Below are 15,345 nucleotides of genomic sequence, written 5' to 3'. Positions count from 1 at the left end.
CCCAGGGCCTGGTACAGTGGCTGGCACCCAATCAACAGTTGCTGAATGAATGCCTATTATAACTTCCACTTCCAGAAACAATTTTACTACTTACTTAGTACACTCGCTGCAGGCATCTTGTACACACATTCGTTTAAAATAACTACACATGTGAAAGGCATGATAGCCCATGACCTGAAGGGGCTTTACAGTTCAATTAAATCAATTCCAATCATAGATACAAGTAACACAATTTTCCCCTATACTATCGGAACAGTTCAATCTTTGAGCCTCTGCCACTGAGGTGGAACCAGACAACTCACCTACCCAAACGACCCTAAAGAAAAACCCTACTTAAGTAAAATAAGCCAATTCATTTCACGCATACTCATGCAAAAAAATGTATTTTTTTTTCCATCAAGACAAGAATTTGCCTGGAGGGAACACAAATATCTGTGTCCACACTGGAAACCCAGAGACGGCCTCCTTCATGGCTCTTCCAGGAGTTGGAAACCTAGGCACCAAGGAGCCAGTGCACTGCCCCACAGGTTAAAGTACTACTAAGGCTTCAGAGATTTCTTCTCTAACTGCTGTTTACCAAGCAAAGCTCAGGAGGGGCTTTGGCAGGCGTTTTTCAAATCCTCTGCCTGACTGGCATGTTACCATAGTCACATTCATTCCGAAAAAAACAGGTGTTTCTGTTAAAATTAGCTGTTTCAAACTGTCAAATATTTTAGATCCCTATGCCAGCTTTAAAAAAAGAAGTATTTGTAAAATAACCAATCAGGTGTAAGTGATGCTTCCAGAATTATAAACTCTTTAGATATTTTTTGAGAAACAGGAGCCGAAATTAAAAAAACAAAAAAAAAAAAATGGGGTGGAGATGAGGATGGGGGAGGAACATACACACATACAGACACACACACAGAGACATACATAATTTTTGCATTTCCTAAAATCAACCCAGAATGAGTAACAGAAGAAGGCCAAGCTTAAACAGCCAAGACAGAGCTGTGCTTTTTCTAGCTAAGCCTTGTGTTTGAAAGCCTTTTGTCCCATTGACTTTGGTGGACTGTCATAAATAATGGCTTTTGTTCCAAGAACACACAGCCATGAGTTCCTTCTCTTATGACCATTCAGAGGAAGCTTTTCAACATCCCTAGTCAGGATGGTGCCCGTTAAGCCCGTGTAAGAAAACTTGCCCTCGGAAGTCAGAGGAGCCCAAGGATAGATGTCTTAAATTAACCCGTGTGGTTTAATTTAACAACAACCACCAAAAAAAATCAGGCCACTCTGATTTTATTCCTGGAAACAGTATCTCTGCTGCCCTTATTAAACCCAATGAAATAGGTCTGAGATGTTCCTTTTACAAAATCAGGGCTATTTCAAAAACAAGTTTAGCCACCTGGTACACTGGGAGAAAAGTTAAAATGTCAAAGAGCTGTGTGTGCCCAGCTAAGTGAGTGATACACACAGAAACACTGTGCACTCCCTCACTCTGCTTTCCTGAAGCCTGCTGAAAACACACAAGCAGAATTCACTTCAAGCCACCTGCTGGATGAAAAATCCTAAGCTTTATCTTAGAGACAGAAGGAGGAAAAAGGAGGTCAACACATCACTGAAACTTTTAACTACAGAGGACAGAGATTTTGACTGCAAGTAAAAAAAACTTTTAATATACAGAAATGTTAAAAGCAACTACCACTTAGCTAAGAGGAAGAGAAGTTTCAAAATTAATTTGGTGACTAGCTAGTTAACTGCATCCAAGTAGATAGGAAAAGTGATTTTTTTTGGCTTGCACTGTCCTGAAAATTGCTTCTGCAAGGAATGAGTCCAAGAAACAATTGGAAATTCTTTTTTTCCTAATCAGATACCAAATTTGCAGATTTCTGGCTCTGACTGTATTTTACTTTGTTCCTTTCAGTTGACTCTTTGTGATCTGCATAGGCTAAAGGAACCATACAGTTATAAACTTCAGCATTACTAATGCAAACTCAATGGATAAAAATAAGTAAAAATTCTTATATGCAAGCAGGAGTGTCATTGGCACACGGGTTAGGTAGGTTTCCTTCCCTCAAATACTTCCTGAACCTGACTGATCCAGACTAAAGAAGGGCAGGGGAAGAGGAATAAACATGCAAGATCATTTTCATCTTTTAAAGACTTCAGAAATTTAAATCTACCAGCACCTAAGAGAGCAAAACAACTGCTCCCTTGACCATTCTTAAGAATGTATACACTCGACCACTTGGAAGCCTTTTTCAAACTTCAGAGCTCAACAGTTGTAGTAAACCCAACACAGGTTTAAGAGGTTCTACAGGCTGAACGTGATGTTCATGTAATAAATACAACCATCCAAGTAAAAACAGTCACTACAGCTTTCCTCCCCAACACATCACTGTTGAAAAACCTTTCTTTTCAGATCTGTGCGAACTGCAAAGGCTTAGGCACGACAAATCCCAAGAAAAATGTAAATGGAGCAAATTTAAAGCATGTATGAGTTTTATCCATGTGGCTCTCTCAGGATAAGCACGGCAAATACATCTGTTATTTTTTCAGTGGGAAAATGTTCAAAACTCAGCTAGGGTCAGCAAAACCATACAGCCCCTCCCCCAAAAGATTTTTTTCTTAAAATTGTCTGCGAAGGGACCAACTACCTTAAAATAACTCCAAATTTCACTGGACAAAGCATCCTTCCATCATACAATCAACCGGGGCATATCAGATCAAGGTCACAAAAATAAGCCTCTGCCTGCAAACACGCTGTGGGTCTAGAAAGCTCTTCTCACACTTTCCAGAATACCTCTCCCTCTATTACAACAGTCTAGAACACTCTACGTTTTTGTGTTGTTTTTTTCTCCTAAAATCATGAGCAACTGGATCCTGTCTGAACACACCTGTCTTACTCTCGCTTGATGTGTACTTTTGCAGGTCCATACACAGATTCTCTGACCTGGGAAGGCTGGCATTCCACACAAGATTAGGAAGAGGCTTACCCTGAAAAAGACAGGCGGAATACAAATCAGACTGCAGTCAGTCTGAACCCTGTTCATTAGGACAGAAAAATCAGAGGGGACAAAGGAAGCAAAACTACTTTCCAGGAGAAACAGGAAAAAAAACCCCACTCTAACACTATACGTAATCCAACCATAAATGTGTCCCCTGCCTCTACAAGGAGAGTGTTACACACAGTTCTCTCTTCTTGAATTCTAGGCTGCTCAAAGAAGTTAACTCTCGACGAAAAAGCAGAAAGGGCTGAAGGTTGGGAACCCACCTCATTGCTCCCAAGCAAACTTTCCAGGGCACCTTTCCATGGATGACATGCAGCCTGCAACATTACAATGATTGAAAATCAACAATACTTGCAAAAAGCCATCTGAGAAACATAACATTTTATTAATAGATGAAATAAATACTCCAGTACATGCAAGGTAAAAACTTGACATGGTGGGGGGAATCATTCTATAGTGTAAATTAAAAAATAAAACACACACTCACAGTAGCTTTTCCCCCCATTTGCAAATCACATGGCAAAGTCATACTCTTTCCACACCAAGTATACGCCTAACCCATCACGACTGCTTAAAAAAATAACAACATACAAAAAAGGTAGCTACATCCATGTCTAAGGAGAGAAAACTGAGGTAACCTTTCTCTTAATTAGGGGGAAAAAAAAAAAGACCAAAAAAGAAATGAACCCATGACCTCCTTCCTGCCCAATTAATAATAAAATTTAGTGGAGGAATTCCGGAAGAGGAGCCGGGGCAGGGGGCAGGGGTAATACCGCAACCAGCAGATGACACATCTTCCATCTCCTGGTGTGGGCTGCTGGGCACAGGGGGCCCTCCGAGTGCGAGTGCGTGTGTAAATGGTCTGCATGGCCCTGCCTTCTGGAAGATTCCTCTCGAGCATTTAACATGGGGTGGGGGAGTTCACTTTTGATTTCTTTGGTATAAATGGAGAGGGGCAGAGAATTAGCCTGGGAGGGGGGTGGAAGAATGGGATGAGGGTGGGAGGGTGCTAATTCACAGAATTGGAATTCACTGGCGGTAAAGTCCTGGGCGAAGACCTCTCCCTTAAAGCCTGAGATAGCAGGGTGCAGCCTTCAGACACGGCGCAGGCCGAGTTCCTCAGCCTCTCCCTGTGGTCCGACATCTTGGCGCCCCCGTCGGGGTGCTGCGCCAGATCCCTGAGGCACTGGGTCAGGAGTACGCAGGCTGACACCACACTCATGGCGCCGCCGAGGATGGCGGTCTGCACCGCCTTGCCCTCGGCGCTCACGGCCGCCGCGCGACCCAGGAACTGCGGCTCGGTGGCGAAGCCCACCAGTGCGCTAACCGCCTGCACCAACGGCCCGCTGAAAAGCGCGCAGCGGCTCCGAGCCAGCTCGCTGGGCGCCGCCTTCACCTCGCGCACGCAGGCCAGCAGCGCCGACGCACTCGTGCTCATGCACTTGACGCCAAGCTTGAACTGCTCGCGCGAAAAGCGGTCCCGGGACTTGTCGCTGGCCAGGGCGCACGCGTCCGTCAGGAACTTGAGGTTGCGCGACAGGCCCTGCGACACCTCCAGCAGCAGCTGCGGGGTCAGGTCGGCGAGCGGGGTGGCGCGCAGCACTGCGCAGCCCTGCTCCACCTCGTGGCGGCAGCGTGTCACGCGGTAGCGGTCCACCAGGCCCGGCTGCGCGGGCTGCGCGCCCGGCGTGGCCACAGCCGCCAGATAGGCCGCGTGGGCGGAGCACTCGGTCAAGGACACCACCAGGTCTCCCAGCTCCACCAGGCTGTCCCCCGCTTCCCCGAAGCGGCCCATGTTGAGCTGGCTCTGCACGTCGTGGGTGAGGATGGAGAGCCCCTTGGTGCGCGCGATGATGGTGTCCCGGCATTGCTCGAAGGACTCGGCGCCGGCACAAGCGGAGGCGGGGCCCTCGAAGAGCACGGGCCGCGCCTCGCTCGACAGCAGCAGCAGGTCGGCCACCAGCTGCATCTTGCCCTTGCAGTGGTCGCAGACAGACACCAGCCTCTTCCGGGGCTGCGAGCAAGCCCCGCCGACGGCGCTCGCTGGAGCCGGAGAAGCCGCCTCGCCAGTGGGCTTCCCCGCGCTGCCGCTAGCCATCGCGCCCGGGGGGCACTGGCATGCCGCTGGGGAGCCCGCTACCACCGCCGCTGCCGATGCCGCCGCCCCCGCGGCCGTCGCGACTCAGCTGGCCAAGGCCGCGGTGCCTTCCCCGCACCATCATGCCATCCACCGCCGCGGGCAGAGGGCACTGGGCTGCGGCGGCCGGAGCCCGGGCGGCGCGGAGCGGGCCCGGGGGCCAGAGAACGCAGGAGGCTCTTCGGGGCGCGGGGAGGGGGCGCAGCGTTCGGCCTCTTGGAGGGCTTGCAGGAACCATGAACCGGAGCAGAGCAAACTCACAGACCGCGCTCCTCGTCGCCGGACTGCCAGGAAAGTCCCTTCTGCTGGGCTGCCGCCGCCGCCGCCGCCTTCCTGGGCATGGCCCGGTCCGACCGCCCGAGCGGGGGGAGGGGGGCGGGAGAGGGAAGCTGGGAGTTGTCCTTCCTTCCTTCCTTTGAAATCAAAATCCTTTCCTCGGGGAGGAGCGCGGGCGGCGTCTCAGGCGGGCTCTGCTGTCAGCCACCTCGGGCTCGGCGGCGCACGTGGGCTTCAGGCGCCCAGACACCGCCAGGCTGCACTTCCCCGCGACGGCGGCCGGGGCTGGCCCTCTGGGACGCGCGGCCACCCCGTGGGCATCTCCTGCCTCCCGCTCTCGGGAAGCGGCGCCGGCGGCGGCGGCGGCAGGGCCGAGGGTGTGGCCGATGCTGGCGCGGCCGAGTCAGAGTCGGGCGGGAGCCTGCACTGATTGCGCTCAGCGGCCGCCCCGCTCGCGCTCTCGCCCGCCCGCCGCGCCCGGGCGTGCCGGGAGCCGCGGCGGCCCCTTCCCGCCTCGCCGGTTCACAGAGCGCAGCTCGGCGCCGAGGCGGCACGCCCTCCCGGACCGCGCGCCCCGCGGCCCGCCGCCGGCTGTCGGCGCGAGTCCATCCCCGTCGCCTCCGCCTCGCCTTGGGCCCGCAGCGGCTGAGCTATCCCGAGACCCCGGGCCCTGCGCATCGGACGTCGCCGCGCGCGTCTCCCCGGCGGCCCGGCCAACTCAGAAGGTCCCCGCGGTGCTGCGGCAACTCGCCCGGGCCCCGGCTCCTGCCATTTTTGTCAACCTCCAACTTCCGAGCGAGCCGGGAGAAACTGAAAGGAAGGGCGGGGGCCGAAAAGCAGAGGGGAAAACACCCGCTTCCTCTCCCCGCGCGGCTTCACCTCTGAGCGCGGCCGTGGGTGCGCCACCGCCCGCTCGCCCTCCGGGGCTGCTGGAGGCTTTTCCTCTTCCCGGCCGCGCCTCGCCCCCCAGCTCGCCACCGCCGCCGCCGCCGCCTCGGCCGTAACCTCCCTGGAGCCTATAGAAATCTTTTGTGTGGCGTCACCGCCTTTCGTTTAAATCCCGCTTCCTCCTCTCGCCCTTCCTCCCGCCCCCTCCGCCGCTCCCGGATGCTTGCGCGATGCGCTGCTCCTCCCCCGGGAAGCTGGGTGGCAGCGGGGGGACGCCCCAGCCCAACGCGGACGCCGGGGGCGCCTGGCCGGTGGTCCCCGGCGGAGAGTCGGGGGGAGCGGACCGGAGGCAGGCCCGCCCGGGCTGGGGGCTCGGCGCACACTCTTGGAAGACCGGGCCACAGCCGCCAGTTGGCCATACGTAAACTCTCAGCCGAACCGGGGGGCTCCACGCTTCCTCCCCGCCCAGGGAGCAAGTCTAAAAGGTGGCCTGTGTTCTGGACCGAAGGAAGGAGGACGCTCGATACCATCCCCTAGAGGTTTGCTGGGGTCCGGTCATCGCTTTTTGCGGGACGTCGACCGGTTTGCCAAGCTCTCCCCCGCCCTTTGTCGTGTTTGATCCTCTTCCACGGTGGGATTCTGGAGGGGCTGTGCGGGATGGGAAAAGAGACCTGGAGATGGAGTCCGCAGAGCCGGGCTAGACGCTTCCTGCTTCCGCCCTTTAACTAAATAGCCCTTGTATAGTTAGAGCGCGAACTTTGAACCAGACTTCCTGGGGTCAGTCTTCCCCCAGCCATTTATGAGTTGTGTGACCTTTTGCAAGTTATCTCTCCAAGTATCCGTTTTCTCCTTTCGAAATCAGATACTGTGGACTGACCGCCTGAGTACTGGCCTCATAAATGTGGCTCTTAGACTTATGAGCCTTCACCGGCACAGTTTGCCCTCTCATAACTTCTGTGTCTCCAGCTGTATGATGGAATAATAGTGGCCACAGTGAAATAAGAGAAACAGCCTTTGAAGGTAAACATTATTATTCCCATTTTACAGATAAGGAAAGTGATGCTCAGATGCCTTAAGTGCCTTCCTAAGGTTAAGAAGAGAGCAAATGCATGAGCAGGGAGCCAACCGCCAACCTCATTTTCATTTTACCCAGTGCTTACTCTTCAGGAAGTGGTTGAAGCATCTAGGCTTCCCCCATTCCCCCCACCCAGGGGTCCCCCCACCTCTTAGTCCTGAAACACATCTAGGTGCCCAGCCCAGCACAAGCTGGGTGTGTTCAGCCAACGGAGAGGTTTGTTCTTCTGCCCCTTCCTCAGACCTGGTGTCACCTTTTTTCAACCAGTTGTAAATGTCACTTGTAACTAGGATGACCTTGCGATTTATTGTCCAACCCGAAACAGTTTCGAGAGTGACTGTGAGACATGTTACTAATAAATTAACCGGTAACAACAGACCCAAACCTAAATGGATAGTCACCCTGCTTATATCAGTAACTTAAAGGGTCCTTATATATCTTCTAAAATCTAAATGAACCCGCTTATTTTGCAAACCAAGGCCAATAAAACTGCCGATTTTCTAAACTAGTAGCAATTCCTGTAGGATTAATCCCTTTTATTTTTCTACCAGAGAGAAACTGTTGGATAAGTCAAGGTCTTTCCATGGTAACCCAGGAATAGCATCCTAGTCCGACTTAGCTCTGAAAACTTATGAGAAAGTCAGACCCTTCCCTCCATGCCTAGTTTATTCATGAAACTGCTCTGGGATCAGGGAATTTTTTTTCCAAAGCCACTTGGTGCCGCCCCTGACCTCTTCCTTTTCTTCTACATAGGCACCTTCAATGGTTGGTGTTGCTGGAAATCTTGTACCCCAACAATGAGCTGTGTGACACATAAAATGTCTCGCTATATTCAGTGACGTTTGGTTTAGTTTTTAAAATCGGGTAGGATTGGTTTCTCGGCCCTACCTGCTTCATTTTTCAGATATGGCCTCTCTTCCTAAACTAATCCTTTCCAGATACTGATTCCACCTTCCTCTAGGTCACCTTTACTTTGTGCCATCTTTCATCCACTCTACAAACACTGGGCACCTACCATGTGCCAGGCCCTGTTAGAAAATAAGTAATGTGAGGGCTCTACCCGCTCTGAAGAGTGGAGTCCAGAGAGAGCAACAGGGAAAACAGGTCATCACAACTTCACTATTGGTCTAGTGAGAGCACAGAGTCAAGAAACTCGAGTCGAGAGAGTGGTACTCACCAGATAGTCCAGTTGCAATTAGGCAGGACCATGTCATCAGTTCTGAGCAATGAAATGTAAGTGGTGGTGATGTGCATTATCTCGGACGGAGGCTGTGGAAAGCCAATCTGTAATTCTCCACTCTCCTCCCCTGCTGCAGCTGCTCGGGAGACTGTTCTAGGTGGTGCAGCTGAAAGATGATGGAGCCTCCATAAGCCTAGGTGACCGTGGAGCAGACCCTCTACTGACTGTGTGGAACATGTAACATGAGCAGAAAGTAAACTCACTGTGAAGCCACTGAGATTTGAGGGTTGTTTGTTGCTGAAGCATATTTTCGTCTAACTGGATTAACAGAGGAAGGCAGTATCTACCCCTAGACTCACAGCAGTAAGGGCTTTTTCTGTAGAAAATGCCACCCGGTACTTCTTCTAATCCTCTTTTAAAATTGAAATATGAGCCAAAGGTACCGTGCAAAGTATTTTCCATTAAAGTGAAAATTGACAGAAGCAAGGTGCAAAGTTGTGGGCTGAAGGACTGGCTGGCGGAAGGTGAATGGAACAGACAGGAGGAAGCTGGGGGCTGTACAGAAAATGGCTTGGCCACTGGAGAATGTATTCTCAGTGCCCAGCTCAGGGCCAACACGTAGTAGGCATTTAATAAATAAATGAATGAACAAGATGCAAATAGAGAGCTGACTGAGGATTTGGGGAGCAAAGGTGGAAATGACAAAGGCCAGATTAGGGAAAAATCCTGTCCTTCCTTCTTTGCCTATTCCAGTAGGTGCATCCTCCACCTGGACTTTAAGCAGGTATAAGACAACAGTATGAGCCTCTGATTTTCGTGTGTGTGTGTGTGTGTGTGGTAAAATATTCATAACATAGAATTTACCATTTGGCCATTTTTGTGAACCTAGCCACAGGTCCGTGGTAACATAGAATTTACCATTTGGCCATTTTTGTGAACCTAGCCACAGGTCTGTGGTATTAAGTGCGTTCACGTTGTGCAATCATCACCACCATCCATCTCCAGAAACCTTTCATCTTCTCAAACTGAAATTCTGTACCCACTAAACAATAACTCCTCATTCCCCTGGAAGCCACCATTCTGCTTTCTATCACTATAAATGTGACTATTCTAAGTAACTTATATAAGTGGAATCATATAATATTTGTCCTTTTCTGTCTGACTTATTTCACTTAGAATAATGTCTTCGTGGTTCACTGCTACTGTCACGTGTGTCTGAATTTTTTTCCCTTTTAAGACTGAATAATTTTCCATTGTATGTATCTAGCCCTATTGGGTTTTGATACCCAACTTTCACACTGCACTCCAGATTTTAGCAGACTAACAACCAAGCTGTGTCTGGTCTACAGTGCCACCTAGTGGTCAGTAAGGGGCATTCTCTGCCCTAATGTATCTTTCCTTTGCAGCAGTGTCGCTGTTTTGTTTTTGTGCTCTTAGGTGGGCCAGTTCATTCTCAGGCATTCTTTCTTATACGTGGCCAAGCATCATCCTTAATATCTTCCTTTCAATGTCTTTTATAAAGGAGAGAAATTTATATCTGGAAAAATTTGCCCCTAATCCTCCTTCTCCCTGATTCACTCATCCCCACAGGTGATGAATGACGGTCTGACATACATTGGACCACAGCTCATTTAAGGAGCAGGGTCACTGTGTGACAGGTCACTCTCCTAACCCAGCATGTCCTCTTTCTGGTGTATTTTGTTTCCATACAATAAGAGCACCTGGGCAGGATCTCATCCATCACTCCCAGATACCACCCTCTCCCCCCACACCTTCCACCCTCCCTCCCTCCGTGCCGTCTCTGTTCACCTGAAGCTGAGTGTGTGAGAGAGGCCTGTGTGTAGGGCCAGTCATAGCATGGCAGGCACACCTGAGCCTTCAGGTCCGAAGATCTGGGAGATCTGGAACTTTCTGCGATCGAGTTTACCAGGGATCCCTACATGGAGGTGAAGGTTGCTTTCACAGATAAATTCTCTACCCCATTTCCCTACTGGTTAATGATCTTTGGATGTATTTTCCATTTTCCAGAATTCTGTAGGGGAGAAAAAATAAGTACTGAGATCTAGGCTCCCCAGATCCGTTACATGGAGCCTCCCTGACCCCGAGACATACTCAGGCATTTCTGTTCCCTTGTGCCTACTGTGCTGTGTGCCCAGCTTCATTGTGGCCATGAGCATAGTGTATTTGTAGCTGTCAGCTTAACTCTCTCCCCACCACCCTGTCATCTCTTTAAGGACAGGACTTGATCTATTCATCTCTTCCCCACACCCGGTGCATTGCGTGGTTGTCAATAAATGTCTGTGGAAGTAATAAACTAATGAATTAATTCATTTGCAGTTCTCTGCAAGGAAGGCATCCTTTCATTGAACCAAAATCCTGTTGCCCGCAGCTCTTACTCAGTAATGGACAGAGTCATGGACATTCATGAACCCACAGCAGGGGCGTGGCCTGTGTGTGATCGTGACCTACCGCTCACAGCTCTAAGGTTGAATGCTTGACCTTTGCTTAGCAAGTGTGTTCACCCCATTTCTCTTACCAGCTTGTTTTGGAGGGTCCAGGAAGCTAATTCTTTGGAAACAGATTGTGAGTTCTCTAAACGTAATTGCATATATCTGTGCTGCAACGTATAGGTGATGTTTCAGATAACACAGATAAAATTCCTACCTTTTCCTCTTAGGAGAGGAATTCAAATCACTTCCCTAAATTTTCCAGGCAATTGCAGTATTATAGACAATTTGAATTAAGTGTATTATTCTGAGAATTTCAGTTGAAACTAGACTTTTTTTTCTTACATGTTGGTGAAGAGAACAGTATCAATCAGTATTTTAGGAGCATCGGTGCATTTATGCGGGTCTCCCACCCCTTTTTAAAAAAATTTTTTTTGCGGCACGCGGGCCTCTCACTGCTGTGGCCTCTCCCGTTGCGGAGCACAGGCTCCGGACGCGCAGGCTCAGCGGCCATGGCTCACGGGCACAGCCGCTCCGCGGCATGTGGGATCCTCCCGGACCGGGGCACGAACCCGTGTCCCCTGCATCGGCAGGCGGACTCTCAACCACTGGGCCACCAGGGAAGCCCCCTACCCCCTTTTAAAATACAATTGATTTGAAATCCCATGCTCAGAGGCAGCCTCGATGTACATGTTTGCAGCTATTTTCCCATACATACATATACATGTCTATATCATTTTAATACCATGTTATAACGTTTTGTCATTTAATAATATAAAATAAACATCTTTACTCTCAACAAGTATACATCTGTGACGTCATATTTAATGACTGCATTGTTTTGCATTGTAAATGTGCATTTTACAGCCTACTATGGTTGAACATTTAGGGTGGTTCCTGTTTCCTCCTCTTATGGAGAGTGTTACGTAGGATTGTTACAATGCGTAAATGAAGAAATACACGTACAGCATTCAGAAGAGTGCCTGCCACATAGTAAGTGCTCCATATTGTTACCACTTCTATTATTTTCATTGTCTATTTCCTCAGAATCATTGTTGGCAGTGGAATTACGCATTTTTTTAGTTTTGATACATTTCACGTAATTTTCATGCAGAAACTCCCCATCCCCATAAGTGAATGAGAAAGCTTTTTTACTGAGCCTTGCCAACGATGTACAGTATCTTTATTTTTATTCTGGCCCCACTGATAGGCAAAAAATTATATCTTATTTGAATTTGCATTTCTTTGATATCTTGTGCAATATCACTTCTGCACTTTTTTTATGTATAAATAGGTTCATTTATTTTGGAGAAATAAAAATATTATTCATCTCCTTTCCCATTTTTCAATCAAGGAGTTCATCTTTTTCTTACTGATTTGTAAGCTATTTTTGTCTCTGCCATGTTGGGGTTTTCCTCCCAGTTTACCATTTGCCTTTTAACTTTTCTTCACGGTGTTTCGCAAACACAAGTTTTTTTTGTTTTGTTTTTTTGCGGTACGCGGGCCTCTCACTGTTGTGGCCTCTCCCGTTGCGGAGCACAGGCTCCGGACGCGCAGGCTCAGTGGCCATGGCTCACAGGCCCAGCCGCTCCGCGGCATGTGGGATCCTCCCGGACCGGGGCACGAACCCGCGGCCCCTGCATCGGCAGGTGGACTCTAAACCACTGCACCACCAGGGAAGCCCAAACACAAGTTTTTTTGTTTGTTTGTTTTTGGAGTATGGTTGCTTTACAATGTTGTGTTAGCCTCCACTGCACAACAAAATGAATCAGCCGTACACGTACGGATATCCCCTCCCTTTTGGGTTTCCCTCCCATTTAGGTCACCACAGTGCATTACTAGAGTTCCCTGTGCTATAGGTATGTTCCCATCAGCTGTCTATCTTATACCTAGTGTCAATAATATGTGTCAATCCCAGTCTCCCAGTTCCTCCCACCCCACCCCCCCTTTCCCTCTTGCAAACACAAGTTTTAAGTGTTAAATTTAATGATACGAGTTCTGCTCTCCTGCTCATAAGTAATGATGGTGACCAGGAACAGACACCCACCCCAGCCTGGGCCAATCACATCCTCTCCTGGAAATCTGTAATTGTAGTCAAAAGATAATCAGTTAGTTGCTACATGTGAGTAAATATAAAGCTCAGGAGGTACTTGGGGACTCTTCTTGCACCGAGGTAAAAAGTACTAAAGTAAAGAATGATAAATGGTCATGGCCTCCCCTGTCTCAGCCCCAACCTCAGGACCCTCTTCCCATGATTCCCCATTATTCAGTCTTTAAAGGGTTAATATTTGGCACCCCAGAGCCTCCAGAACCGAGCTGTACCCTTCAGGGTACAGGGTACCTTCTTGGTCCTGAATAGCTGGAAACTGTGCCATTCCAGTTTTTCAATAGTTTGAATATCATCCCTGCTTGATTACAGATATTGCTAGACATCCTTGTGTGCTGTGGCGTGACACAAGCCAGGAGGAGCCCAGCTGAGGCCACCTAAGATGGAGAGTAGATGGGGGCTTGCTTTTACCATCTGCAGTCACTGAACCACTTAGAGGTACGGTTAGTATTAAACCCCGGGGCAATGGTGGCCGCATTTAAGCCATGACCACACAATCTCTTTCATTTCTGTCCCCTCCTCTCCTGCCCTACTACACGGCCTCAGATCAGGTTCACACTCTTATCTCATCCCATCTGAGCATTCCCACCTCCAGACTCCTTTTCAACTGGTCTTCCATCTGGCCTCCAGTTAAACTCTCCTGAGTGCCTTGACGATGAACCCAGATGGAGATGGTGCTATGCTGGGAGAGAGATACACCTCGTCATCCAATAGACCTGGGCTGGGATTCTTGCCTGCCACTTCACAAGCTTCAGACAAATGATGCTGTTCCAAAACCAGGGTTTCGTCTTGTTTAGAATAAGGATATTATTATCATCATATTATCCCGTCAGGTCCTGACCTCCTGCAATCTGCATTACACTTACTGTGTATTGTTTATGTCCCCTGCTAGTTTGCAGGCTCTTTAGTGCAGGGACTTTCTTATAGTAATCTTTCCATCAGTGCCCCCACGTGGTTCTTGACTGACAGTAGACCCTTAGTAAAACTACACTCTCACAGGGTTGAACTGAATCAAGTTCCAAACCTCAAATTGGTGAAAATGCAATCAATCCAGATGTTTGCACATCACTGGATAATAAACTGAATTGATTTCCTCCTTAGATGAAAGGAGCCCTGGAATTTTGTCTTACACAGCTCCAACAATTTCTGTAAAACACTAAACGCCTTTTTTTCCCCCTCTGTATCACTAGATACTACGGACCAGGAATCCCAGCACTTTTGCACCTTAACTTGGCAGCTGGCAAAATGACCAGGGTGACCCCTCCCAGCAGAGCGCATGATCGGCCACAGCTGTGCATGTTTTTTAGCATGACTGCACCAGGACAGGGCACTGAGCCACTGGGTGGAGCAATGCGCTCTGGGGAGAAAACTTATGACATTTCCCCTATGATTTCAGAAAAGAAAAGAAAAAAACTATTTTTTTCTTATGAGTTGTTTCTGCTCCATGTCAATAGGAAATGGCACAGCATGTATACATACAGATGTATGCACGATATCAGCCACCCTACAGTGGGAGAGCTTTAAACTTCAATGGTCCTAAGCTTGAAGGTGAGGCAGACATTGTTAATAGTTACCTGTTCAACGTCCACTTCCTCTTTTCCCTTAATAACAGAATCCCAGTTTTATTTGGAGTGACAATGTAGACAGCCAGAAGACAGCCTCCCTGAGAAGGCTAGGTTCCAGCCCACGAGATGTAAACAGAAGCGCTGTGTGGAACATCCAAGTAGGCTGCTTAAAAGAAGCTGACTCGGGCTTCCCTGGTGGCGCAGTGGTTGAGAGTCCGCCTGCCGATGCAGGGGACACGGATTCGTGCCCCGGTCCGGGAGGATCCCGCATGCCGCGGAGCGGCTGGGCCCTTGAGCCATGGCCACTGAGCCTGCGCGTCTGGAGCCTGTGCTCCGTAACGGGAGAGGCCACAACAGTGAGAGGCCCGCGTACCGCAGAAAACAAAAAAACAAAAACAAAAGAAGCTGACTCCATTAAAAGGTGTGCTCCTACTGGCTTTCCTTCCTTCCTCCTTCCTCTGGATGAATGTCACCTTGATGGCTAGGGCTCCAGTAGCTATTTAGGAACTTGTGACCTTGAGGATGGAAGCCACAGGCCAGTATGATGGAACAGGATGAGAGACTAGGTGCCAGATGACCAAAGAGCCAAAATACCAGCCCTAGATGCTTAGTATCCAACTGTTTCTGTGAAAGAAAAATCAAACAGTAACAACAACACTCTCTTGTCTTGTTTAAGCCAC

The 15,345-nt window shown here is 49.3% G+C and overlaps 1 protein-coding gene across 1 annotated transcript; it reads right to left on the bottom strand.

The window, feature by feature from the left end:
* Window positions 1–3,350: 3,350 nt before the first annotated feature.
* TLNRD1 (talin rod domain containing 1) lies at window positions 3,351–5,412 on the bottom strand. Its single transcript, XM_032623933.1, has one exon. It carries the CDS (start codon window positions 5,086–5,088, stop codon window positions 4,000–4,002), a length of 1,089 nt encoding a protein of 362 aa, XP_032479824.1. The 5' UTR covers window positions 5,089–5,412; the 3' UTR covers window positions 3,351–3,999.
* Window positions 5,413–15,345: the final 9,933 nt, after the last annotated feature.

This window comes from Phocoena sinus, chromosome 2 (assembly GCF_008692025.1).
Source record: "Phocoena sinus isolate mPhoSin1 chromosome 2, mPhoSin1.pri, whole genome shotgun sequence".
NCBI classification, from domain to species: Eukaryota; Metazoa; Chordata; class Mammalia; order Artiodactyla; family Phocoenidae; genus Phocoena; species Phocoena sinus.
Note: the sequence above shows the minus strand (reverse complement) of the source record. Positions and strands in the feature narration are given on the sequence as shown.

Excerpts from the sequence above, each read along its gene's own strand:
- TLNRD1 (XM_032623933.1), bottom strand. The coding sequence starts at position 5,088 with ATGGCTAGCGGCAGCGCGGGGAAGCCCACTGGCGAGGCGGCTTCTCCG.